Raw genomic sequence first — 26,183 nt, 5'->3', positions numbered from 1 at the left:
CTCTAGCAGGCAAGTTGGCTATAAAGTAAGTAGTGTCAATTTCAGAATCTAATAGAGGGGACCTCAAGGATCTCATCTCTTTGTATCTCATCTCAATAACATCTATTTTATTTCCTTAGTTGCTGTTTAGTTGCCATTTTTATTTCTTATTGTTGGTGGGCTTTAATTCTTTTGTTAGTGGGCCTATGGGCCAGGTTACTAAGTTGCTTATTATCATTATTTGTTCTGCTGCCTATATGAGGGTGCTGCTGTAATTTCTCTTTTAGTTATATGAGTTAATAAAAGAAATTGTGGGAGAGACTAGAACCCATGATCGGTCTTCTTTCTTCTATCTCTCTTCTTCTTTCTTTCTCCTCTCTTTTCTTTTCTATTCTTGAACATGCTGCAGGTATACTTGATCTTTAATTGCTGCTATAATTAAGAAAGTCTACTCTTTGATATAATGTTTTAATCTCCATGGGCCTGAAGAGGAACAGATAACCAGTCAACCAATACATGCTTAGAACCACACTATCACTAACTTAGCACCTTAAAATCAATTCAGAAGGGAGAGGGAGAGAAACTCTGGTTTCACTAAATCTTCCTTTGAACCTACTAGAAATTTCGCAAACAGTAAATTAGTAGTAGAGGGAGCACTTACATGAAATTTGATGAATGGATCAAAGAAATGAAAATTAATCACTCAATAACAAATTGACTATGTTATTCATAAAAAAAAAACAAATTGACTATGGAAAAAAGTAGAGAAATTTGACTTTTATTCTGAAAATCAGGATCATAACAATAGAACCAGAGAACCAGTCTGGCTGTCTTCTCATAAGAACTGTTCAACTAACCTTCCTAAACTACCTCTCGACATCTCAAACTCTATTTGTGATCTAAATTTATCAACTAAATACCCACTAATACCCTTGGATGATTCTTTGAAGAAAAGAAGACAAAAGTAGATACTTTCTGTCTCAACTGAGACACAAGCAGAATTTGTTGTTGGAGGTAGAAGATGGTGATGTGTCCCAGGGCAGGGGTGATGGAATTCCATAAGATTTTTTGGAATGGAATCTTGATAGAGGAGAGGTTGGGAAATGGAGGTCAAAATGTTCCTTTTCAGAATGTGATTAAAAGATGCTTGGTGTTGTAAGTGTGAAGGTAAGGGAAAGGTAGCTTCATCCTAGGTTTAAAGTGCTGCTTTCAATGCAAATGTTGACCACTAAAAATAGGACAGGTTCCAGAAATATCAGAAATTTCTGTAGATTTATGTACAACTTTTATAACAGTATGAACACTAATCTATGAAAATATTTATTAATAACTTTTGATATTAGAAATGGACATTTTCTTTTGAATAATTATATCAAATAAAACGATGCTTCTGAACTGATTATACCACATCAGGATGGCTTTTTCCTCCACAAAGAATAAATTTCGGAATTTCAAACTGGAAATGGACCCAGTTTTTCCTTAATGGTGATGGGTCACCAGCTTAACTGCCAAGTTGAATGGGCCAGACAGTTAAAATCTAAATAAAAGGAGGCCAGATATTGCAGCTGAAGGGATGAGAGATCCATCGTATGGACGCCCAAAGATTGCGGAATAAGGGGGCGAATTTCAAAAATTTTTCTCTCCCTTCAACTGGGAATCACATTCCCTATTTTAGAAAATCATATTTTCAAGGATCATTCTTGAACCATGAACCAAACCAGATCTGAACCAAAAGGAGGAGGGAGGATGTACTTGATACGGAGAAATAGTATCTCCCAATGGAGGTGTTCACGCCCAAGGAAGGATCCAAAATCTGCTCCCACTGAAGATGGCACAGTGTAGGATGGAGCAGAATCAGTAGTGTTCTTCTCCAAGAACTCTGTCCTTCGCAAGAAACAGCAGGATGGCATGTGAGCACAGCTTCCTATCAATTCTTTCTCAAAGAACTGATGTCAAGATCAAATCTTGACTTCTCCCACAGCTGGAGATCGAACTGGCAAACAGGGCGGCAAGAACAGGGAGGCGGCAATAAAGAATTCTGCAGGGTTGCTTAGTTCTTTCTCCTGCGATTTCAGCTCTAAAGAGGATCTGATTATGTGTGTCTTCTCAAGGCTGTCGCCCCCTTCTTCTTTTGTTAACCTAAAAGATCAGCTCCTAATCCAATTAGGAGCTACTTGTCCAAATCATATTTGGATAAGACCTCTCTTTAGGTGATAGGGATAAACCTTTATCTTATCTGCAGATTAGATTAGCTTTCTCCTAATCTCATTAGGAGGTTTCTAGATCTGAATCACATTCAGATCTGGACTCTATGAGTGGATAGGGTCAAGACCCTATCCTATCTGCTAATCCATCTCAGAATTCGCCACATTATTAACTAATAAAATAGCCCAGTTCGAAATGGGCTTTAGGCCCATTAAGCTTATGTGCTCACTTAACCTTCCTAACTGCTGCCTAGTTGGGCTTCCTTGTATGGCATGGGACCCAAGCATTGATCTACACATCAGCCACATGGGTTCGGCCCAACCTTTGTTACAAGGCCTGGCCGAATACATTGTTAAGGACAGTGCACCTCTGAAACCCATCAAATGGGCTCTATGGGCCCAACACTTACCCTAAGTGGTCCTTGGGCCAAGCCACCTTGTAACACCCAGGGACTGTGGGCAGACGCAAGATTAGCCCATCAGGTATTATCCTCAATGGTCTTACACTTAACCTCTCAGCCCATAATAATCATACATTGCCCGACAAGAGAGGACCTCTCCCTCGGCTGCAAGGAACAGCGTTGCACTCTCTACTTATATGGATCCCGGGAATTAAAACCTTTTGCAAATCATTTCGAAACCATAATATATATATATATATATATATTTTGCAAAAACAAATCTCAACGATTGGCTGCCGGCAGTCTTGGTTTCCATCAGTGAGAGTGCATCCCCGATCATTACCTTTGTCCGACAAAGGGGTTGATCCTGTCACTATGATCACCCACTCAGATGAATTCTCAGATTGTCCCAATATACCCAGGTTTTGACCCCCGCTAAGGATCTCACTGATTGGTACATCAAAGACAGCCCAATCCGACACCTAGTGCAATATCATAATCGAGTCTAGGGGTCAGGTGTAACTTTCCAGTTTTGCCCATCAATCTCCAAGGTCCAAGGCAATACTGGAAATCTGGTCCAGTTCAAAGATTCAATTAATCCTACACTGTATGTGCCTAGGGTCTCACCCTGGTAGTTGAGACAGGCCACCCCAACCGACTTGGTGGCACCACAGTGTCAGCCTTGTCAGGATAGGTCTCCCCAGACCGACCCACTGGCTGTGAACATTCTAAACTAACACGAGTCTCATTAAGTGTCTAGTTTAAGGGTATTACACAGAAACATACCAAGGGAACATGAATCAAATATGCACTTTTATTCATTTACAATAAACTCATAAAGTACATCATTCTGATTGATGCTAAGGGCCTACAAAACTGTCTAACAGCAGCACCTTCCTTGCAGTTGTCTTGTTGATGCTGCTGTTGTATATTTACCATTGCTAGCCGCCCATGCCTTCCAGTCACAAGTCTCTCTCCCCCCCCCCTCTCTCATTCACAAGGGTTCTGTGTGCCTTCTCTGGCCCTCTATCTCTTGGTTTCTCTATCAGTTAAATCTTTTTTAAGGTATTGTGTTTTTTAACATGTTACAAATTAAATGTTTCAGTTGATTGGTCTAAAATTGTGACCTGTGAACAGTTCACATGTTCGGTTGTCCGGGTTGATGATTTTTTGGTCACGTTAACGAGTAGTTGAACTTACTGTGTTTGGGGTAAAATGGGCATGCCTTTTGGTGATTCGTTCACTACTCCAATCATCAGGATTAACAATGGGTTTTAAACATCGAATATATTATATCTATAAATATTATTTTATTATTTTCCCTAGATATAAAAATCACGATTAATACACACATGCTTGTTATGTTATTATATTATTTATCCTTTTATAAGTTATTTAGTTATTGTTGGCTTTGGCCATGGTTTGTTAAGTTATGTATAATTAAAAATGTTTCCTAAAGTAAAATAAGAAGGAAAAAATCATATATAATTATAGATTTAAAAAAGAAAAAAAAAGGTTTAAAGAGAAAAACACATGAAAATATTTTATTTTAATGATATTTATTTATCTAAATTTAAAGTATCAGATTGGTATAATTAAGATAGAAAAACATGTTCAAAAGAATATAAATGATTTAAAAGCTTTCTGGAAATATCTTGTGAAAATGTTAGGAAATTTTTAGACATTTTAAACGATGGTTTTATCATACAATGTGTTCTCATTCTAGGCTTGAGAAACATGGCAGACATCAAAAGAGAGGGAGAGGGGTATAGCAGGCAGGTATTTTGTAGTATATAAGGAGGCATTAAATTGTAGTAGGCATCTGAAAGTTATTGGTAGGGTTGCAACTTGTGAAGGATTGGGTTGGGAATTTGTTAAGATTTGAATGGGCCCCAATCGGTTCTTCTAGTTATTGGGTATGGGTAGTCGCCTGATACCCTCAAATAGGAGTTAATTCTCCACAATCTGAGAAGAGATCTTGATAGAGAGGGAACATCAGTCTTTTCTTGTCAAGAAGTAGCGGAAACCAGTTGGAAGTGGATGTTAGATGTGATGGTGGGTATTTGCTGAAGGTGGATGTTGGTGTTCGGGTTGGAATAGTAAAGGTCAAGGAGAAGGATGCTTGTGCCTTTGTGGTGTAGTTGAGTTCTGCTCTGATGACTGGAAACTTGGGCAATCTTGGAGAAAGGTTAGTTTGTGGGTGGTAAAAAAGCTTCAACATGAGAGTTGTAGGGTTTTGGGGTGAGATGGAGGGATTTCTATCTTCTGAACATGAAATGGATCATGGTGGACGTCATGATATTGGTGTTGATCATTGCCTGTACTTGAAGAGGAGGTGGGTGGCAATGATTTGATGGGGGTTCAAAGAAAAAGCATTAAAGCTTAAGTTGCGGCCTCAGTGGCCCAGGATTCCAAAAGAAAAATCAGTAAAAGATGCTTAGTAATTCCCTCATTGGGAAAACAATTTTGGATTAATTAAATACTTTGTAGGCAGGAAAATGAAACCACTCATCTTGTTGCTAAATTTTATTTATATTTTTAATTAATGAAATAGATGACTACTCTCAAATAGGGGAGTCAACTAATATTGATATTCTCCTGAAACATCCATTTCCCATAGCCAATGAATTACTTAAATCTGCGCTCTCTCAAAGACCTGTTGGAGTATTCAATATTGTAGAAATTTATGCCATTTCTTTTTTTAGCAGATTTCTAAGAGTACATCTCAGAGTGATGAAATTCTTGGTTATAAATTGGAATATTTCTGCTCCATTTTTCTATAGAAAATTATGTTTGTTTTCCATAATTACTGTTGTTCACAAATCTCGGCCATCTTGGTTAATGATCTGCACACATAATTTGTCATTTTGCATTCATAATATTTCCTCCCAAATGAATGTGTAATTAGCAATAACTGGGTTTGTAGTCTCTTGAACTTTCATGTCTGCTTTTCTATGATGGATGACCAGGGCATCCTTTATATGTAGAAGAAGAATCTATATTTATTTTGCAGAAGCATTGATCACTGCATGTAGCTTTTATGATTAGGATTTGTTTGCTTCCTACAGCCATTCATAAATTTCTTTGGATGTTAGGATGCTTTCTTCTTTGAGTTATATATTTGAACTTACGTAATATGCTATTTGGAATGTCATTTAGGTTGGTGCTTTAGAAGGAAATGAGGAGTTAACACCTCTTGGGTATCATTTGGCAAAGCTTCCTGTTGATGTACTGATCGGAAAGGTTCATATGTGACATCTCTTCCACTCATCACTTTCCTCAAAATGAACTGTAATTTGGGAATTGTTGAGATATTTATTTCATGTTTTTATGGTTTATCATTTACTATTTTTTCTGTTCTTTTAGAACTTAGAAGGGGTGCATGGCCTGCACTTTTGGCCATTCCTCAACTCTTCTCTTCTCTTCTGTTTTCTTCCTTGCTTTATTTTTCATATTGCCAATCAAATAAAACTATGTTTGATAAAATAAATTTACAATTCTGAGTTTCAACAACTTCTCAAGTGGAAGCAAATGCAAATAATAGTTTATTTTTTTACCATGGTTCAAGCTTGATCTTTATACTGCACTTTCTACTTTCCTATTCGTTTCGAAACATTTTTACCCTACTCATGCTGACCACTTTGTATTTGGATGGTATCAGTTTATACTTGCATATATCTCTACTGAACAATTTGTTGTTTAGTCACTTGTAACACAACCGATTTTTGTATGTTCTGTATTGTGATTTTGATATATACATGTAAGTACAAGAAATTTTAATTATTTTTCATCTTGGAATCACTATCCTGGTTTAGGTGTTTGATGATTTCCATTTCCTTTTTTCCCTTTACGTAGTAAAGTTCTTTTGATCTTGTCACTGAACACACATTCTTTTGTCGAAGCCTAAGATATTATTTGTTAGAAACTCCCAATTTAGTGGTTCAATTTCAAGTAACACCTCACATTCTTTTTATTCCTGCAGATGATGTTATATGGTGCCATATTTGGTTGCTTATCACCAATCCTTTCAATTTCAGCATTTTTAAGCTATAAGTCACCTTTTGTGTATCCAAAAGATGAGGTTAGATTCTTAAAACTACCTTACGATTTGAATATTCCTTATTTTAAATTGTAAAACTTACGCCAAATCTCCTAATTCTAGAAACAAAATATAGAAAGAGCAAAGATTTCACTATTGACAGATAGGCTAGATGGTACAAGTGGTTCAGATGAGGGTGAGAGGCAGTCTGATCACCTGCTAATGGTTGTTGCATACAAAAGATGGGTGAAGATTCTGCTTGAGGTTAGAAAGCTAAAATCTATTATGTGAGATAATATATAATATTTCCTTTATTATAATATATTAGAGTTCCAAGAAGTTAAAATACAGTACAATTTATATTAGAGATAATTGATTTCTTGAGGGAAATATTGCTTATATGTATATACTGAACATAATATTTTTGTATAAACTATTACTAGTACAAAATATGTATGATATGGTTTTGTTCTATGAATTAATGGGTGCTAATGGAATAAAACCTATTATTGCAGAAAGGAGCAAGAGCTGCACAAAACTTTTGCAATTCATATTTCTTGAGCAGTTCAGTTATGTACATGATAAGGTTTAGATTCGCCCCTGAACTCCTATGCATATAAACTAACAAGTTAACTTCTGTTTGTCTTATTTTTTGAAGACATTTCCATACTATGAACTGTGAGACCATCTTATAACCAACTGAGTTTAATATGCTAAACTTCAAAAAAAAGCATCTAGTTTACCTATGGTGGATTCAACTTCCACTTCCAATTTACTATTCCCTCTTTTTATATTGAGTCATCTATTGATTTAACCTTGACTTTCGTTCTATTCTCTTTTAGAGGTTGACAAACTTTTTTCTAATTGTACTGCACTTAAAGAATATCACATGGGGTTATGCAGTATTTGGTTGGACGGAAGTACTTTAGATGCCTTATTCAATACGAATTTAGAAAATGATGCAAGAAAAGTTGAGGCTCAGTACTTCAACTGTATGACGAGTAGGCTGTAAACCAGCTGAAGTTTATCCAAAACATGTATTCAACAAATTTGAAGCTAATTAAGCTTATTAATAGGACAATGGCAATAAAAAAAATGTCAGATTACTGAAGGTCAGCTTGATTACTTGAGAGCAACAATTTGTCACAAACCAAATATGAATAGGTTTACTCTGCCGAAAATGGTTACATGCTGTAAATAGGGTTGCATTTTATTGTTATTTTATTATTGTATTGTATTGTTGAGTCACATTGTATTAGAGTAGGATGTATATAGGCTATCTTGTGACTTGTCCACATAACAAGGGGAATTTATGTAATTTTACATAGATTTTGCCCTATTCAATTAAACATGCTCTTTAGGGGTGGGGGTATTCATTCAATACACTCTGCATGAAATCCTAGAAGGGTAACATGGTCTCAGAGCCATGGTTCATGCTAGTATGTAAGTGATTTGAAGGACCGAGATAAGCGGTTCATTCTGCTCTAGGTTTCTTACTGTTACTGTTCACGCAATACTATTCATACCAAGTTGAGTGGAGCTGTTTAGATCCTTGTGAGAAGTCTGCTTTTTGATGACGATTTAGTAGGGGGTATTTTAAGAAAACTATTGTATATAATTTTTAGGGCACCTTTTTGGTTTCTATTGTGATTTCTTTTTTTAAGAGAACATGAATCTTGTTTTCCATTCTGTTTTGTTTAATGCCATATCAATTGTTATATTATGAGCACAATCATTTCTTACTACTTGGATCCATGTCCTTTTTGGTCTACCTCTAGTCCTACTAGCCCCTTGAATTTGCAACAGATCACTTCTTACGGGTTCTGTTGATGGTCTTCTATGCACGTGACTAAACCATCTGTCTACCTTCTCTCATTTATTTGGTATGGATTTCAGTTTTAATATTTTGATCAACAGGTGGATTTGGAATTGAGTTCCAAGGAAGGGATGTGAAGTAACTGGTAAATGCATGGAGGTTTTTTGTTGGTATGGGTCATTGTTGTTTGTGCTGGGATAAGATCAACTTTATACTCACATTTGTGAGACTCTAAAATTGTTGTTGTTTGGATCCACATATTTGTTTCTTGTAACCTAGGCCTAAGAAGGGGATGGATAAACTCTAAAATTCCCAAGCTTGTGAAGCTGTTAGAAACTCTAAAGAGGTCTCTTTCATTACTTCCTGAGGTTGATGAGAGAGTTTGGGTTCCAGTGTTAGTGGCTCTTTCTCATGTTTTATCACAAATCCAACCTCACACTCTTTTTCAGTTAAAGCCTAGTGGGCTGGTCTTCCACCTCCTAACGTCAAGGTATTTTGTTGAGAGACAGCTCACTCATTTCCAGCTAAAGCCTTGTGGTCTGGTTTTGCACCTCCTGAAGTCAAGGTATTTTGTTGTGTAGAGGAGATGGGCCGAATGGCCCATAGGCTGTCATTCTATGTTATGTTTATGTTTTCCTCTATAATGGGCCTTATTCTGGGCCCATACTCTTATATACTCTGTTTTTGTAATTTCTTGCCCACCCAAGGGCCTCTCTGTAATAATTCAAAGATTAACTTAATAAAATGTTTTAGAGTGTTAGAGGGAGGTTTAGTTTGAACCTCTCACTCTCTAACTCTCATTGCCACCAGCTCTCTCTCTCTCTCATCTTCTTAATCTTCTCTTGTTTGTTTTCTGGTTTTGCATCTAATCTCAAGCAGTTCTATACTTCAAGAGGGCTGTTTTCAACTTGGTATCAAAGCAGGCCAGAGCTTGGCGTGACCCTCATGTGGTTCTAGTCCAGCCGACTGCATGAGGATGTTCTAGGGCTGGAAGTTTAAAGTCATTCGCCTGGTTCTTGGAGGTCATTGGAGGGTGCCCAAGTCTCTACCCACTTGGAGAATAGTTCGGTGACCAGGAAGAATCAGAGAGAAAGGTGTTCGGCCTGATTTGAAGCTCAAATCAGAGATTCACATACTGTAAGTTACCGCAGTTATTGTTGGGTTATTTTCTTTGCTTGGGAGGGCTGTTAAAGTACTCGAAACCTCTCTCCATTCTGCCCTACTATTCGACTGTTGCTGGACTGATTCAACTCAAAGATTTCTGGGTTATTTTGGGGAGCAATTCGGCTGTTGTTGGACTGTCAAGTTGCTGAAACTGGTTTGGACTCAGTGGTATTAGTCTCTAATTCAGCCCAGCCTTTTCTTGGACCTATACGAAATACTCTTGAAGTGGTTTCTACTAGTTATCAGTAGGGTGTTAACTACTGCACACAGAGTGATTGTTAAACGGCCTCTTAAGGACTGTGGACTGTTATTTCTTCTCTTTGGGACAACGGTTGTTGGGGACCTGGAATACTGTGTTCGGAGGTCTGCTGGTTGCTCCTTGAAGGCTGAAATAGTATTTCTTCTTCTAGAAAGAGCTGTGACCGAGCTTGGCTGTCACGGTTGTCAAGACTGAACTGATTTTGTGAGCTGTGTGGTGTTGCCGATTCAGCTCAAACCAAGTTCATCAAGAATCCCTGCACTTTGAGAAACTTATTAAAACCCTAATTGGAACTTTTTCATGATGGACTTCTCAGACCTTGAAAGCAAGAGTGCTGCTGAATATGGACAGACTTTGGGAACCCCAGTCGATTCTATGTTGGCTGTAACTACAGTTAAACTTGATTGGACCAACTACTTGGCATGGTCACAATCAGTGAAAATTCATATTTGTAGCAGAGGAAAATGGGGGTTTGTTTCTAGGAGCAAGAAAGCTCCCTCAAAGGACGATCCATCTTATGAGAGATGGATGCAAGAGAACTACACAGTGATTGGGTGGCTTGTGAATTCAATCCACGGATTAGTCAACACTATCTTTGGATGAACTCGGTTAAGGAAATCTGGGATAGTGTTACAGAAACCTACTCCCAGAAATTGAATGTTGCCAGAGCCTATAAACTGAGGAGTGATGTGAAGAATCTAAGACAGGGGGAGAAATCCCTTGCGGCATACTTCTCAACCCTGAAATCTTTATGGCAAGAGATTGATCTGATAGAGGTTGTAACATGGGATACCCCCAATGATGCTGAAACATACAGGAAATTAGTTGAAAGGAACAAGGTCTTTGAGTTCCTAACTGGGCTGAATCCTGAATATGATATCACAAAGCAGAACATTTTGTCCAAGGAAAGTGTTTCATTGTCGCAAGCATATGCTTTTGTCAATAGTGAAGAGAGTAGAAGACAAGTACAGGTTCAAGGAGTTGGCATCAATGATCATTTTGCAAATATGGGGGTTAAACCCAAAGGGGTTATAGGGGCTCCTGGTGGCACAGGAAATGAGGTGGTCTGTGAATATTGCAAGAAGCCAAAACACACCAAGGACAAGTGCTGGAAATTGCATCCCAGTCTTGTCCCTGTTCGGTTCCAGAAGAAAAATGAGTAGAAAGACAGGGAGTGCAAATGCAGCCATGGGTACAGATACAGAAGTTGAGTCTGCCTGTGCACAGTTGGCAGCCATGAAAGCTGAGTATGAGAAGTTTGGAAAGATGATTAGCCATCTTGAAGGTGTAACTTCATCATCCAACCTTTCTGGAAATTTAGCCACCACCGCATTTGCTAACTCAGGTATAAGAGCTTTTGCTAACCATGCATCCACCTCAGGTAATCCTAAGACCCCTTGGATCATAGACTCAGGTGCTTCTGATCACATGACCAACCATTCCACTCTTAGTCCAAAAAAAGGCTGGGCTGATTTAGAGACTAATACCACCGAGTCCAAACCAGTTTCCGCAACTTGACAGTCCAACAACAGTCGAACTGCTCCCCAAAATAACCCAGAAATCTCTGAGTTGAATCAGTCCAGCAACAGCCGAACAGTAGGGAAGAATGGAGAGGGGTTTCGAGTACTTTAACAGCCCTCCCAAGCAAAGAAAATAACCCAACAATAACTGCGGTAACTTACAGTATGTGAATCTCTGATTTGAGCTTCAAATCAGGCCGAATACCTTTCTCTCTGATTCTTCCTGGTCATCAAACTATTCTCCAAGTGGGTAGAGACTTGAAGGGATGAGAGATCCATCGTATGGACGCCCAAAGATTGCGGAATAAGGGGGTGAAAAAATTTTTCTCTTCCTTCAACTGGGAATCACATTCCCTATTTAGAAAATCATATTTTAAAGGATCATTCTTGAACCAAAAAATTTGTCCTTCGAAGGTACTTAAGTATGTTTTTCACAGCAGTCCAGTGCTCCTGCCCTGGGTTGGCCTGAAATCTGCTTACTACACTCACTGCCTGAGCAATGTCAGGACGAGTGCACAGCATGGCATACATGATGCTCCCTACGGCAGAGGCATAGGGAACGTCTTTCATGCCATCAATCTCCTCAGAAGTCTTGGGAGACATCTTCTTGGAGAGAGTGACTCCGTGCCTGAAAGGAACGTTTCCTTTTTTGGAGTTTTCCATGCTGTATCTTTTGACTATTTTGTCAATGTAAGCAGATTGGGATAATCTATTATCCGCTTCGATCTATTTCTATAGAGTCGAAGACCCAGTATATAGGAGGCTTCTCCAAGATCTTTCATGGAGAATTGCTGTGAAAGCCATACTTTCACCGTAGTTAACATTCCTACATCATTCCCAATAAGTAGAATGTCATCTACATACAGAACCAAGAAGGTAACCTTATCTCCACTGTACTTCCTGTAGACACAAGGTTCATCCAGATTCTGCTCGAAGTCAAACGATTTGACAGCAGAGTCAAAACGGATGTTCCAACTTCTAGAAGCTTGCTTAAGTCCATAAATGGATCTGTTAAGTTTACATACCATGTTTTCCTGACCTGCAGCAATGAAGCCTTGCGGCTGCTGCATATAGATATCTTCAGTAAGATCTCCATTCAGGAATGCAGTTTTGACATCCATTTGCCAAATCTCATAATCATGTTATGCTACTACAACTAGCAGGATCTTAATGGATTTAAGCATGGCCACAGGCGAAAAGGTTTCCTCATAATCGATGTCCTCTTTCTGAGTGTACCCTTTCGCCACCAGACGAGCTTTGAAGGTCTCAACCTTACCATTGGGGCCCTTCTTCCTCTTGTAAATCCATTTGCAACCGATTGCTTTTATCCCGGAGGGCAGATCTACTTGAGTCCAGACTCTATTGGTCTCCATTGAGTCCATATTTGCTCTCATGGCCTCCACCTACTTTTGGGAATCTATGTCCAACATAGCTTCCGCGTCATAACCATAACGGACTGGTGGCCACCAGGTAACTATCCTAGTCATAACCATAACGGACTGGTGGCCTGGATACCCAAGTGGATCTTCTAGGTTGGTCACTACCTGGAACTTGTGGGACATCTCCCATTGCTCCTGAGCTCTCCTCATCAAGAACAACTTCCTGACGATGGGTGTCCAGGATATAATCGGTTTCCAGGAATTGTGCATTTCGACTGTAGAACACTTTCTGCCCACTTGGGTCATAGAATAGGTAACCTACAGAGTCTTTTGGGTAGCCTACAAATAGGCAACGGCTGGTCTTGGATTCCAACTTGTCTGCACTCGTTCTTTTAACGTGTGCTGGACAACCCCAAATCTTCAAGTGTCTGACACTTGGTTTCTTTCCGGTCCAAAGTTCATATGGAGTATTCGGAACCGATTTGGTTGGAACCCGATTCAGCACGTAGATCGCAGTCTCTAATGCGTAACCCCAAAAGGATATTGGTAACTCTGAGTGTATGAGAAGTGAGTCATGTCAGTTGTCAAAGCATTGTAGAAACTATTACCCTGTGAGCAATAAAAGATCTTCTTTTCCTTTTCATATTGTGCACTCTGATATGTGGGGGCCTTACCACTTATCTTCTATGGGGGGCTACAGATATTTCATCATGTTTATTGATGATTTTTCTAGATTCACTTGGATATACCTAATGAAATCCCGTGATGAAGTCCCAAGACTTGTGAGGCAATTTCATGAGCTTGTTTTAACTCAATTTGATACCAGTATTAAGGTTTTCAGATCTGACAATGCAAAAGAGTATTTTGAGAAGAGTTTATCCTTATATCTCTTTGACATGGGGGTTATTCACCAAAGCTCTTGTGTTAGAACCCCTGAACAAAATGGAGTTGCTGAAAGGAAAAATAGACATATTGTTGAAGTTGCAAGGAGCCTTTTGTTTGCTTCACATGTTCCCACAAGATTTTGGGGTGATGTTGTTCTTATTGCTACCTATCTCATAAAACATATGCCATCCAGGGTTTTAGAGTTTAAATCCCCCTTCAGTCTTCTTCATCCAGACAAGGATCTCTTCCCGATTCCTCTTCGTGTGTTTGGCTGTACCTGTTATGTTCACATTCCAAGTGCCCAGAGACGTAAATTTGAACCAAAAGCCCACAAATGCTTCTTCCTTGGTTATTCCCCCACACAAAAAGGTTATTGTTGTTTTGATCCAAAGACTGGCACTCGACATGTCTCTATGGATGTTACCTTTGATGAGCTTTCTCCTTTTTATGGTTCCTCTCAGGAAGGACATTGTCAACAGGGGGAGAGTCTATCACAAGTATTTGTTCTTCCTCTTCCTGTCCCAGTTGAGTCACTTGACAAGCCTGTATCCTCACCAAATGAAGCAAAGGAGGATCAGCCACTTCATTCCTCCTGCCTAGTGCCCCTATTTCTTTACCTCCTCGTCCTACCCATAATCCCAAAGTGTATCAAAGGCAAAGATCCAGGAATGAGCAAGTTGTTTCCCTTACAACATATGAGACTCATACATTCCCAATCACAGATGAGATAACAGGTACTGCTTCAGCCTCTTTGGAACCATCTTTCCCAGATCTTGATGTCCTCATTGCTGTTAGGAAAGGAAAGCGGAAGTGCACTGCACACTGCATTTCCAAACACCTTTCTTATGATCAACTTTCTCCTTCATACTTTGCCTACCTCTCTTCAATTGCTTCTAACCCCATTCCTAGGTTTGTGTCAGAAGCTCTTGGGATTCCAGAATGGAGGGATGCCATGAAGTCTGAAATGGATGCTCTACACAAAAATGATACTTGGGAGGTGGTGGATTTGCCTAAAGGGAAGGATCCAGTTGGGTGCAAGTGGGTCTTTACCAATAAATACAGGGCTGATGGGACTATTATGAGGTACAAGGCCAGACTTGTTGCAAAAGGCTACACACAGACATATGGGATTGACTACCTGGAGACCTTTGCCCCTGTTGCCAAGATGACATCTGTGAGGGTTCTCTTATCTTTGGCAGCTCACTTTGATTGACCTCTTTATCAATTGGATGTAAAGAATGCATTTCTGAATGGTGACTTACATGAGGAGATCTACATGTGTCTCCCTCCAGGAATGTATGGGAAAGATATGCAAGGAAAGGTATGCAAATTGAAGAAATCACTTTATGGCCTCAAATAGTCTCCTAGAGCCTGGTTTGAGAAATTTAGAGCTGCACTTGTTAAATTCGGCGATGTTCAGACATAGTCAAATCATACTCTCTTTGTGAAGAAAAGTGGATCTCTAGCAGTGTATCTCATTTTGTATGTTGATGACATTATAGTGACTGGTGATGATGCCTTAGGCATTCGAGCCCTTAAGTCTTTCCTCTGTACAAAATTTGAGATTAAGGATCTGGGGGAGTTGAGATACTTCCTTGGCATAGAAGTTGCTAGATCCAAGGATGGGATTCTTATTTCCCAAAGGAAATATGTCATTGATTTGCTGTCTGAAACTGAAAAAATGGGTGCTAGACCAGCTGCAACTCCCATTGATATGAGTCACAAACTTACAGCTTTGGATGGAACATTGTTGGAAGACAAAGGGGTCTTTTAGAGACTTCTTGGGAAGCTCCTATACCTACGCATGATTCGGCCAGATATTGCGTATGCTGTCAGTTGTATTAGCCAGTTCATGCATGTTCCTAGAGATACTCATATGGCAGCAGCAGAACGAATTTTGTTTTATCTGAAAGGCTCTCCAGGAAAAGGAATTCTATTTACCATGCATGGTCATCTGAAACTTGAAGCCTATACTGATGCTGATTGGACTGGAAATATTGATGATAGAAGATCTACTTCAGGGTATTGCAGTCTGGTGGTTGGTAATGTTGTCTCTTGGAGGAGTAAGAAACAATCAGTTGTGGCCCGATCCTCTGCCGAAGCAGAGTATAGAGCCATGGCACATGGAGTCTCTCAATTGTTGTGGCTATGGTCCTTAATGGAAGAACTTGGGATTGATCATGACAAACCCATAATGTTGTACTGTGATAATTAGGCTGCCATCAACATTGCTCACAACCCAGTACAACATGATAGAACCAAACATATTGAGGTTGATAGACACTTTATTCGAGAAAGAGTCTCTTCCGGTGAAGTGTGTCTTCCATTCGTTATTTCTGAAGGACAATTGGCAGATTTCCTCACCAAGGGTATTTCCAAGGCAAGGCTTCAACATGACACTAGCAAGCTGGGCATGATTAACATCTATGCTCAGCTTGAGGGGGAGTGTAGAGGAGATGGGCCGAATGGCCCATAGGCTGTCATTCTATGTTATGTTTATGTTTTCCTCTATAATGGGCCTTATTCTAGGCCCATACTCTTATATACTCTGTTTTTGTAATTTCTTGCACACCCAAGGGCCTCTTTGTAATAATTCAAAGATTAACTTAATAAAATGTTTTAGAGTGTTAGAGGGAGGTTTAGTTCGAACCTCTCACTCTCTAATTCTCATTGCCGCCAACTCTCTCTCTCTCTCATCTTCTTAATCTTCTCTTGTTTGTTTTCTGGTTTTGCATCTAATCTCAAGCAGTTCTATACTTCAAGAGGGCTGTTTTCAACTTGTTGAGAGGCAGCTAATATGTTTTTCAATACACGTGATAAGACTCCAGAAGAAACAAAAATTTTGGTGTAGATGATCTCATGTATGTGTTCTCTTTCCTGAGAGTGGTGAAGACACTACTCATCTTCTTGTGACTTGCCAATGTGCAACTCAGGTATGGAATAATTTTTCTTCTCTTGGGAGGTAGATGGACTCCTCTTCGTTCATTTTGGAGCTTTTCTCTGCCATAATATTTACTTGTCAATACATGTGATAAGGCTCGAGAAGAAACAAAAATCCTGGCATAGGCTGTAGTCGACCTCATGTATTTGTTCTCTGACTCAAGGGTTGTGAAGACACTACTCATCTTCTTGTGACTTTCCAATGTGCTGCTCAGATATGGAACCATTTTCTCTTCTCTTGGGGTGTAGATGGACTCCCGTTCATCAATTTTGGAGCTTTTCTCTGCCATTATTTATACATGTTCTACAGAGGCAAAAGATATTATAGCACTGTACATAGGCAGCAATATTATAAGGATTGTGGGGGAGACAAATGCCTGAAGTTTTGAGGATAAGGGGTTGGAGGTGGGTGCCTTGATAGGCCTTATAATATAAAGATAAGAATTGGGCATTGGGTCTAAACATGTGAAGAATTCAAAGGTATCACTTTGTCTGACTTGTTGAGAGTATGACAGATTGTAGCAGACTATCCTTTTTTTCGAGAAGAAATAACAAGATGCTATATTCAAACAGGATGATTAAAATTTGATTTCGATGGGTGCAGCCTAGGTGACCCACGGGACTGAGCGACTAGAGGGGTAGTAAGAGGTAGCACGAGCAATATCTGCCTCAGTTTCCCAGGTCCATTTGGGCAGGGGATCACCCTAAAAGTTGAAATCCTAGCACTTGTTCAAGGACTAAAGTTAATCTCTATGCAAGGGTCTGAAAGAATGGTAGGATCCATCGTATGGACGCCAAAAAGGTTGTGGAATGGATGGGCGAATTTTGAAAATTTCCTACCTTTCTTCTAGCTGGGAATCGCATTCCCTTATTTTAGAATCAAATATTCAAGGATCTACTCGAACCAAACCAGACCAGATCTGAACCAAAGATCAAGGGAAGGGTTATACCTGATACAGAGAATCAAAATCTCCCAACGTCGGTGTTCACGCCCAAAGAAAGATCCAAGATCTGCTCCCGTTGAAGATGACACAGCGATGGTGGGGCAGAACCAACAGTGTACGTCTCACGTACTGAACTCTTCACAAGAACTCGTTGGAGGCTTAAAGCATCGAACCAAATCAGCCTTTCAGCAAAGACTGATATCAAGAACAAATTTCTTGATTTTCCCTTCAATGGAGTTCGAACTATGCAGCAAGGTGGCGGCGACTGGAGGAGATCCCTAAGGCTGAGAGTGACAAGAATGCAGTTTTCCGCTTAGGGGAGGTGAGATCCTATCTCAGATTGCAGAGAGTGTTACTGCAAAACCCTAGGTCGAATTCTTCTAATTCTTGATTAGGGTTTTCTCCTTTCTTAGTGATTAAGAAACCTCCTAATCCTATTAGGAGTTATCCCAATCCAAATCTGTATTTGAATAGGGGATAATCTTAATCCTATCTGCAGATTAGATCAGCCCATTCTTGATCTCATCAGGAGGTTAATCTTAATCCTATCTGCAGATTCGCCCCCTTAAGTGGGTGATCATATCAGCCTAGTTCGAAATGGGCTTTTAGGCCCAATAAATAAATAGTGCTCAATAAGTTTCCAAACTGCTGCCCAGTTGGGCTTCTTTGTATAGCGTGGGACCTAAGCATTGATCTCCACATCAGTCACATGGGATCGGCCCAGCCTTTGTTACAAGACCTAGCCGAATTCACTGGAAAGCCTAGTGAACCCCCTGAGCCCATCACATGGACCCTATGGGCCCAACACTTACACTAAGTGGTCCCTGGGCCAAGCCATCTTAAAAAAACCCAGGGACTATGGGCAGATGCAAGATTAGCCTATCAGGTATTATCCTAAATGGCCTTACACTTAACCTCTCAGCCCATAATGATCAAGCACTGCTCGACAAGAGAGGACCTCTCCCTCGGCTGCAAGGAACAGTGCTACACTCTCTGCTCACATGGATCCCGGGAATTAAAACCATTTGCAAACATTTTGAAACCGTATATAAGTATATATCATATATATAAATTTTGCAAAACAGAATTCCAACGATTGAAATCAACTGCCGGCAGTTTGGTTTCCATCAGAGAGAGTGCATCCCCGATCATTACTTTTGTTCGACAAAGGGGCTGATCTCGTCACTATGATCACCCACTCAGATGAATTCTCGGACTGTCCCAACATACCCAGGTTTTGACCCCCGCTAAGGATCTCACTGATTGGCATATCAAAGACAGCACAATCTAACACCTAGTGCAGTACCATAATCGGGTCTAGGGGTCAGGTGTAACTTTCCAGTTTTGCCCATCAATCTCTAAGGTCCAGGGCAATACTAGAAATCTGGTCCGGTTCAAGGGTTCAAGTAATCCTACACTGTGTGTGCCTTGGGTCTCACCCTGGCGGCTGAGGCAAGCCACTCCAATAGTTGGCAGCACACCAGTGTCAGCCTTGGCAGGATAAGTCTCCCCAGACTTATCCAACAGCTGTGAACATTTAAAACTAACACAAGTCTCATTAAGTGTCCAGTTTTAGGGTCTTACACAGAAGCATACCACACAACATGAATCAAACACGTACTTTATTTATTTACATTAAATATCAAAAGTACATCAAAACTGATTGGAGTTAACGGCATACAAAACTGTCTAACAGGGTTTAAGGATATAAATGTGGTGGGAGTTTGTCGGACAGTTTTTGCTTGGATACAATCTGCTAAGGACATTCCTTGGGTTTGTAGGCCATTAGTGGGACAAGCTCAACATTGGGCAATCAATTGAACAGCTTGTTCAAGTGGCTGCATGGTCTGCTTATGTTTTGGCTGGTACTTTAACTAAAGAAGGAGCAACTACAGAAAGTCTTCAATGGTGCAAACCTGGGCTGGGATATGATCTGTAAAGTTTTCTTTTTCTGCTTTGGAATGATGGTAGCTGACAAGGATTGCCTTGGACTCTCTTCTCTCTACCTATTTATTTGGCCAGTAGGTAGCTAAATAGCTTTGTTGAATGATTACAGCTTTCTGTTATTGATTGATATACATGTCGCAAATATAATTCTGTATCAGCTCACTGGTTTTCAGATTTTGAAAAGTAGAAACGACATCGCCAAGAATTTCTCTCTCAAAAAGTGACAGTTGAATATGGAGAAGAGTGTTGCACAATCAAGAAACATGTCCAAAATATGAGTTGACAAAAAATGCATATGATGGGATAATTGAGTGGAAAAACTAGAAAGGATAGGTTCAAAAATGAAGTTATTTGAAGGAACCTAGGAGTAGCTCCAATAGGTGAAAAAATGAGAGAATTGACTAAGATGGTTTAGTCACATGCTATGAAGACCATCTACAACACCCATAAGAAGAAGCAATCTTTTGCAAGTTGAAGGGGTAGAAGGGCTAGGGGCATGCCAAAAAGGACTGGAGCACCTTTACATAATGCATAATCCTAAAGCATCTCAATATACAATGCAAGGATTTTACATAGACTGACATATACCACACTAACTAAAAATGAATTATCTGGCCATGATTATTAAGTAATTTATTTTTCCAACAAGTCTCCAATGCCTCCCTAGATCATCAAATAATTCATCTTGAACATCACAAAGTCTTAGGATCCATTGGATATTGTTGATTTTACACCAAACAACCTTGTCTCTTCAAGTAAATCAAGAACATGCTTCCTCTGACACAACTTGATGCCATTTCTTGATTTATGCACTTCAATGCTCAATAAATGTCCCTTAGCTTACAATGAATATTCTGATCAAAATGTTGTATTTTATTTACTTTACTGGTTAATACATTTTACTTGTTAATTTTTTTTGTTATTTTTGTGGTCTTTGCTGATTTTTAGGGACATGCGCATACAGTTTGGAAACTTGTTGGCAGACATTGGACTTGTTGATCTCCCAAAAATTTCTCAGGTTTCCTATCTCAATGAAGATCATTTAGATATGTTTATAAGTTTTGCTATTGATTGAAGGTGGAAATACATATATATATATATATATATATATTTTTTTTTTTATGTGTTTTTGTTAGATTGTTTGTAACACTTGCAATTATGACACACTTTGCCATGTGTTTTGAGTAATAATATTGGGATATAAATTACTTATTGGAGGTCTTCTTATCATGACTGTTTTTTTTATAAGTAAGAATTACAATAGTGAACAGAAACCTAGAATTCAAAGAAATTAAAGTAAGAAGGAAGAATTAATAAGGAGGTGGTGACATGTTTGAACTTCGAAGGTGGGAGGAGGAAGATTGGATGGTGAGCGGGTGTTTGGAGGTGGTTACATTGTAACAGACTTTAGAGAGACAAGGAAAATGATAGAAAGACAAAAATCAAATGGAAAAAAGAAAACAGCTCTGGAGAACAGTGGGTAAAGTGCCATGGAACAGTAGGCCAATGGAACACACTTTTATTAACAAGGTTAAAGGGAATACTTGGTCCCTGGAAGGCAGTGTTGCAAGTGAAGTGAATGGAAAAGTGGAACTTAAATCCTGCCCTGGTGGGAATGGTGGTTGTGTCATGGTTGGTTATCTGGTAGTAGGCAATGGAGAAGTGGCAGCTGGAAATCAGTCAGTGTATGCCGCTTTGTCACGGGGGTAATCGTTGGGGCCCCGTGCGGCACTCGAAATGGGCGAGTAAGCCTACGAAACAAAGCAAACACACACACAAAGGCAACACGAAGGCACACGAATTAGCAAAAGGCTACTTGTATTGCATTAATCAGTGGTAAGCACAAGCACACAGTACAGTGTCGAGGGGATCTCGTGCTTAACCTTTACACGCTTATGAGCTCACTCGACTACCTACCTCCCCTCAAAGAGTACGTTAAGCTTTTGGGGGAGTGACAATAGGAAACATCAAAATAATGGAAAAGCATACTAAGTAATTACAATAACGCCATTGGCGGTCCCCCTTACAAAATACAAGTAAAGCCCACCCATGACACACATGTTGACACCATGAAGGCACACGGTTGGCACTCGGATGGCTGACTGTAGGTGCTTGATGGCGCGGCGAAGGAGTCACTTGTGACATTCTCCCCCACTCAATTCGATCTACGTCCTCGGAGATCGGCTTCGGCTGGTCCCTTAGAGTCACTGTTGCGGAAGGAGGGTTCTTCTGCTGCTCCCCGAACCGGCTGTCGTCCAAGGCCGAGGTGTATATTTTGGTGGCATGGTTGGGTTGGCTCATTCTGTAAGGGTTTCCTATGGCTAAGTCCTTTCCTGGCAGCCTCAAGGTATGTTAGTGGCTGGTTCTGTTTGGCTAAGGGGTAGGTTTGGGCCAGGTAAGGATCAAAATGGTGTTTTGGATTATTAAGGTGTGGTTTCCCATTCATTTTTCCCCAAGGGTATCTCACCAGGCTACTACGGGAACTAGCCTTTGGGATGATGTGAATGTGGTCCCTGAATGGCTTGGGTGGCACTCGCTCTCCCCGGTGGTTGTGGTCGTAGATGAGGGCAAGGTTTGACACGGCCTTGGGTCTTCTTCTGTTGGGCCCACCAGTTGCGGGCACTTGCGGCTTCTGCTGCGAAGTCGACTTCTGCTGATGTGGTTGGCGCTGAAGTTGATGCTGCTGCTGGTGTTGACTTGGGCGCTGGCATCGGTGTTGGCGCTGAGACTGGAACTGTCTTGGGGGTGACTTCTTCCTGGTGACGACTTCCCAACCCGTTCCAGTGTCGATGAAAGGTACTTGACAGGGGTTCTTCCTTGCTGACGCAGAGCTGTCTTCATGGTTGATAGTTTCTTGGTACAACTGCAAGGCTGAAAGTTGCTTCCCAAGTATCTGCACGGCTGATGAGACAGGAACCATGCAAGGGGAGTGTTCGTCCAGAATAAGCAAACTATTGATGTGTGGCATAAGTGCTGCTTCCGCCTGCTTGAGGAACTCCACTCCAAGAACCACCTGAAAATCATCCAAGGGAACCACAGATAGATTGATGGGTCCTTTCCATGGTCCAACTCGGAGTTCTACTCCACGGGCCGTGCCCTCTACTGCCTTGGCCCCGGAGTTGACAGCCTTGACCCACCCAGTTTGTTTGGTGGTGGTCAAGCCGAGTCGCTTTGCCTCCGCAAGCGAAATGAAGTTATGGGTGGCCCCAGTGTCCACCAAGGCTTTGGTCGGCCTCCCGCCGAGGGTGATGTCTACATAACTCAGCCCCTTGTGGGCTTTGGTGGGCCGCTTTGATGTGGCCTCTTTCTTGACCATGGCATTGATGAGTTGGAGGGCGCCTACTCTGGGCGCCGCTGTGGGTTTCTCCTCATCACTCTCTTCACTATCGCTGAGTTTGGCAATGAGGGCAGTTATTTTCTTTCGGGTTGGACAGTCACTCGTCCAATGCTTCCCGTTGCAAAGGTAGCATGGCGCAGGAGGAGGTCTTCTAGTTGATTGGTGGCCCTGGTAGCTTGGGCCTCCTTGTGGCTTCTTCCCTTGTTGGTAAGTGTAGGGCTTGTTCACGGGCACTGGCTTCTCCTTTGTGGGGGTTGATTGTGGATCTCCCCCACTCAAACTCATGGTACCTGGGCTGGATGGTCTTTGCACATCTTCTTTAGGTGTTCTCAGATCAACAAGCTGTTCAGCTATGGCCATGGCGGTGGCGAGGTCCTCAACCCCGCGTCGTTGGAGTTCAAGCTCAGCCCATGGCTTGAGACCATCCATAAAATTGAACAGAAGATCCTTGTCGGACATGTCCGTGATCTCCAGTGTCAAGGCCGAAAACTCCTTGACGTAGTCATGTAGTGATTCTTGATGTCTGAGATTCTTCATTCTTCGGCGCGCCAAGTACTCTACGTTTTCTAGGTAGAACTGCCGCTTGATCTCACGCTTGAATCCAACCCACGTGTCGATGGTACGGGTTCCACGTTCAATGTCTTGGCAACACCTACGCCACCATAACATTGCTATGTCAGTCAAATACATAGCAGCTGTACGTACCTGAGTTTGGTTGTCAATGATGCCAGTGGCAGAGAAATATTGCTCCAGTTGCCACAAGAAGTTGTCAAGCTCCCTAGCATCCCGGGCACCCGAGTAAGGCATTGGCTCTCGGATCTTGATGTTCATGGAAGCTAGGGTGGAGGGAGTGCTTGGTGTGTTGGCCACTGCCCTCTTTAGGAGAGTCATCTCATCTCTCATCTCATCCAATTGCGCTTGGAATTTGTCTAGCAAGCCCTGTAGGCTGCTTTGGGAAGGCCCAGCTCCCGAATTCTGTATGGTGGTGTGCATGTCTCTGAAGGCGACATTGAAACGTCCTTCTAGTTCCACCACTGCATTCTCAACCGTCTCTAGGTTGAGGTGGAGTTCATCAACCCGGTCTCGGGTTTCTCCCACTGTCACCTCGCAACGTAGGAGGCGCATGTCCACGGTAGCTAGTTGGTCGACTGATTTGTCGTGCTTGCTAGCTTTGGTTGCACGCCCCTTTGGGGCTTGTGTCTTGGTAGGTTCGTCAAGTGGAGCTTCGTCGGTGTCGTGGGCTTGAGTCCGCCCATGTGGTGTGTCATCGGAAACGCCTCGATTGCTCTTCATTACGTTGATGTAGGGATGAAGACGGTCCAGAGTAATTGTAGGAGCACCTGCTCTGATACCAACTGTCACGGGGGTAATCGTTGGGGCCCCGTGCGGCACTCGAAATGGGCGAGTAAGCCTACGAAACAAAGCAAACACACACACAAAGGCAACACGAAGGCACACGAATTAGCAAAAGGCTACTTGTATTGCATTAATCAGTGGTAAGCACAAGCACACAGTACAGTGTCGAGGGGATCTCGTGCTTAACCTTTACACGCTTATGAGCTCACTCGACTACCTACCTCCCCTCAAAGAGTACGTTAAGCTTTTGGGGGAGTGACAATAGGAAACATCAAAATAATGGAAAAGCATACTAAGTAATTACAATAACGCCATTGGCGGTCCCCCTTACAAAATACAAGTAAAGCCCACCCATGACACACATGTTGACACCATGAAGGCACACGGTTGGCACTCGGATGGCTGACTGTAGGTGCTTGATGGCGCGGCGAAGGAGTCACTTGTGACAGCTTGCCAGGGTGGAGCTTCCTCTTCATCTTTGCTTCCAATTAATAGGCTCATTAAGTGTGGATTCATGGTGCTAGAAACATTGATGGTACCCTATTGTTAAGTTGACTGTTTTTATGTATTGTTGGTTCGGCTGATAAGTGTACATGTTAGTTTGTATTGGGTTTTAAGTTGTTAGGTACTGGGCCTTTGTTATTGGGCCTAAGTCTGTTTAGTGTTTTAAGCAGTCTGGGTGTCCCATCACGAATCAGGGGCATTCCAGACATTTCATGTAACACTGTATTGTAATCTACTATTAATAATAGTACTGTTGACTGGGTTACTCAGTTCGACATTCTCAGCACTTGTTTGCCTTCACCTCTCTTCTACTACTTCAGCTACAATCTTTCAACAAACATGGTATCAGAGCATTGAGCGATCTTCTGGTTACAGCCAATGCCAACTCTTCTCTCTTGCTTGCTTTCTCTCCTTTTTCTTTCTTGGTTGCTGCAGAAAAACCCTAGGGTTGCCGTAGAACAGAACAGGGTTCGAACCTAGGGTTTCTCTTGGTTGTAGGGCACAAGGGAGGTAAGACCCAAAAGTTGATGCCCTACTAGACTGCTTCTAGTAGTTAGTAGCCATTCGGCTGCTAAGAGAGGTCTGTATAGGACAGACCTAGGTTGAGGACTGATTTCAACAGTCCTAGTATTGGTCGTAGGGGTGAGCACTCTCTACAGTTGCAGAAGTCGAAGCCCAAGTGAAGTCTGCATACTGCAGTGGTGGAGAGCTCTCAGTTTCAGTTGCAGAAGTCGAAGCCCAAGTGAAGTCTGCATAGTGCAGTGGTGGAGAGCTCTCAGTTTCAGGTCAGTTACTTGCTCACAGAATTCTTCTTGGTGCTGTAACTAGTCCACTTCAGGACTGTGACCACTTCGGCTAGTCTGAAACAGTGTTATCTACACAAAGTCTGCATCCAAAATGTCTTCAATATCCAGAGAGGTCTCTTCTAGGGATAACAGACCTGGTGGGAGGTCTTCAAATCTGGAGAACCCGAATCTGCACAGCTTGCAGATTACAAGTGTGTTGCTGGATGAATACAACTTCAGGGAGTGGTCCGTTTCTGCAATGCTTTTTATTACTTCCCGTGAACTCACAGGGTATTTAGATGGGAAGAAGGAACCCGAAGTTGGCAGTGTGGAGTATGCAGTGTGGTGCAAGGAGAATGTCACAGTTATGACCTGGCTGCTTGCTTCTATGACTCCTCGAGTTGCCAGGACTGTTCAACACTTTCCCACAGCAGCCAAGACATTGCTGCTTTAAGGCAAGGAGATATGATAGTTGCAACATATTTTGCAACTCTGGAAGGACTGTGGGAAGAGCTTGATCACCACTTGATTTTGGATTGGGAGAATGCTAGGGACAAGAAGAGACATGATAAGCAGATTGAAGAGAGCAGAGCCTTTAAGTTCTTGGTTGGCCTGGACCCAGTGTATGAGGGCATAAGGTCACAAGTTCTTGGAAGAGATGAAATGCCCGAGTTACATCATGTTTATTATCTGGTAAGGAATGAAGAGGTCAGGAGAAAGGAGA

At 41.4% G+C, this 26,183-nt stretch overlaps 1 protein-coding gene across 10 annotated transcripts in view; it reads left to right on the top strand.

Moving 5' to 3' along the window:
- Positions 1-26,183, top strand: part of LOC104596751 (RNA helicase family protein) — a 164,166-nt gene that overhangs the window by 80,293 nt on the left and 57,690 nt on the right. For 8 of the 10 annotated variants that reach the window (XM_088887015.1, XM_088887019.1, XM_019197687.2 and 5 more), the window contains 5 exons: positions 5,744-5,827; positions 6,567-6,665; positions 6,747-6,887; positions 7,139-7,209; positions 20,426-20,495. In XM_088887015.1, the coding sequence (XP_088743141.1) occupies positions 5,744-5,827; positions 6,567-6,665; positions 6,747-6,887; positions 7,139-7,209; positions 20,426-20,495 (465 nt within the window). The remainder of the gene's footprint in view (positions 1-5,743; positions 5,828-6,566; positions 6,666-6,746; positions 6,888-7,138; positions 7,210-20,425; positions 20,496-26,183) is intronic. The other 2 variants (XM_019197688.2, XM_088887018.1) reach the window with 1 other exon arrangement.

Source organism: Nelumbo nucifera, chromosome 5 (genome assembly GCF_055504915.1).
Source record: "Nelumbo nucifera cultivar China Antique chromosome 5, China Antique-T2T, whole genome shotgun sequence".
Lineage (NCBI taxonomy): Eukaryota > Viridiplantae > Streptophyta > Magnoliopsida > Proteales > Nelumbonaceae > Nelumbo > Nelumbo nucifera.
The sequence above is the reverse complement of the archived record's forward strand: the minus strand, read 5'-3'. Positions and strand labels throughout refer to the sequence as shown.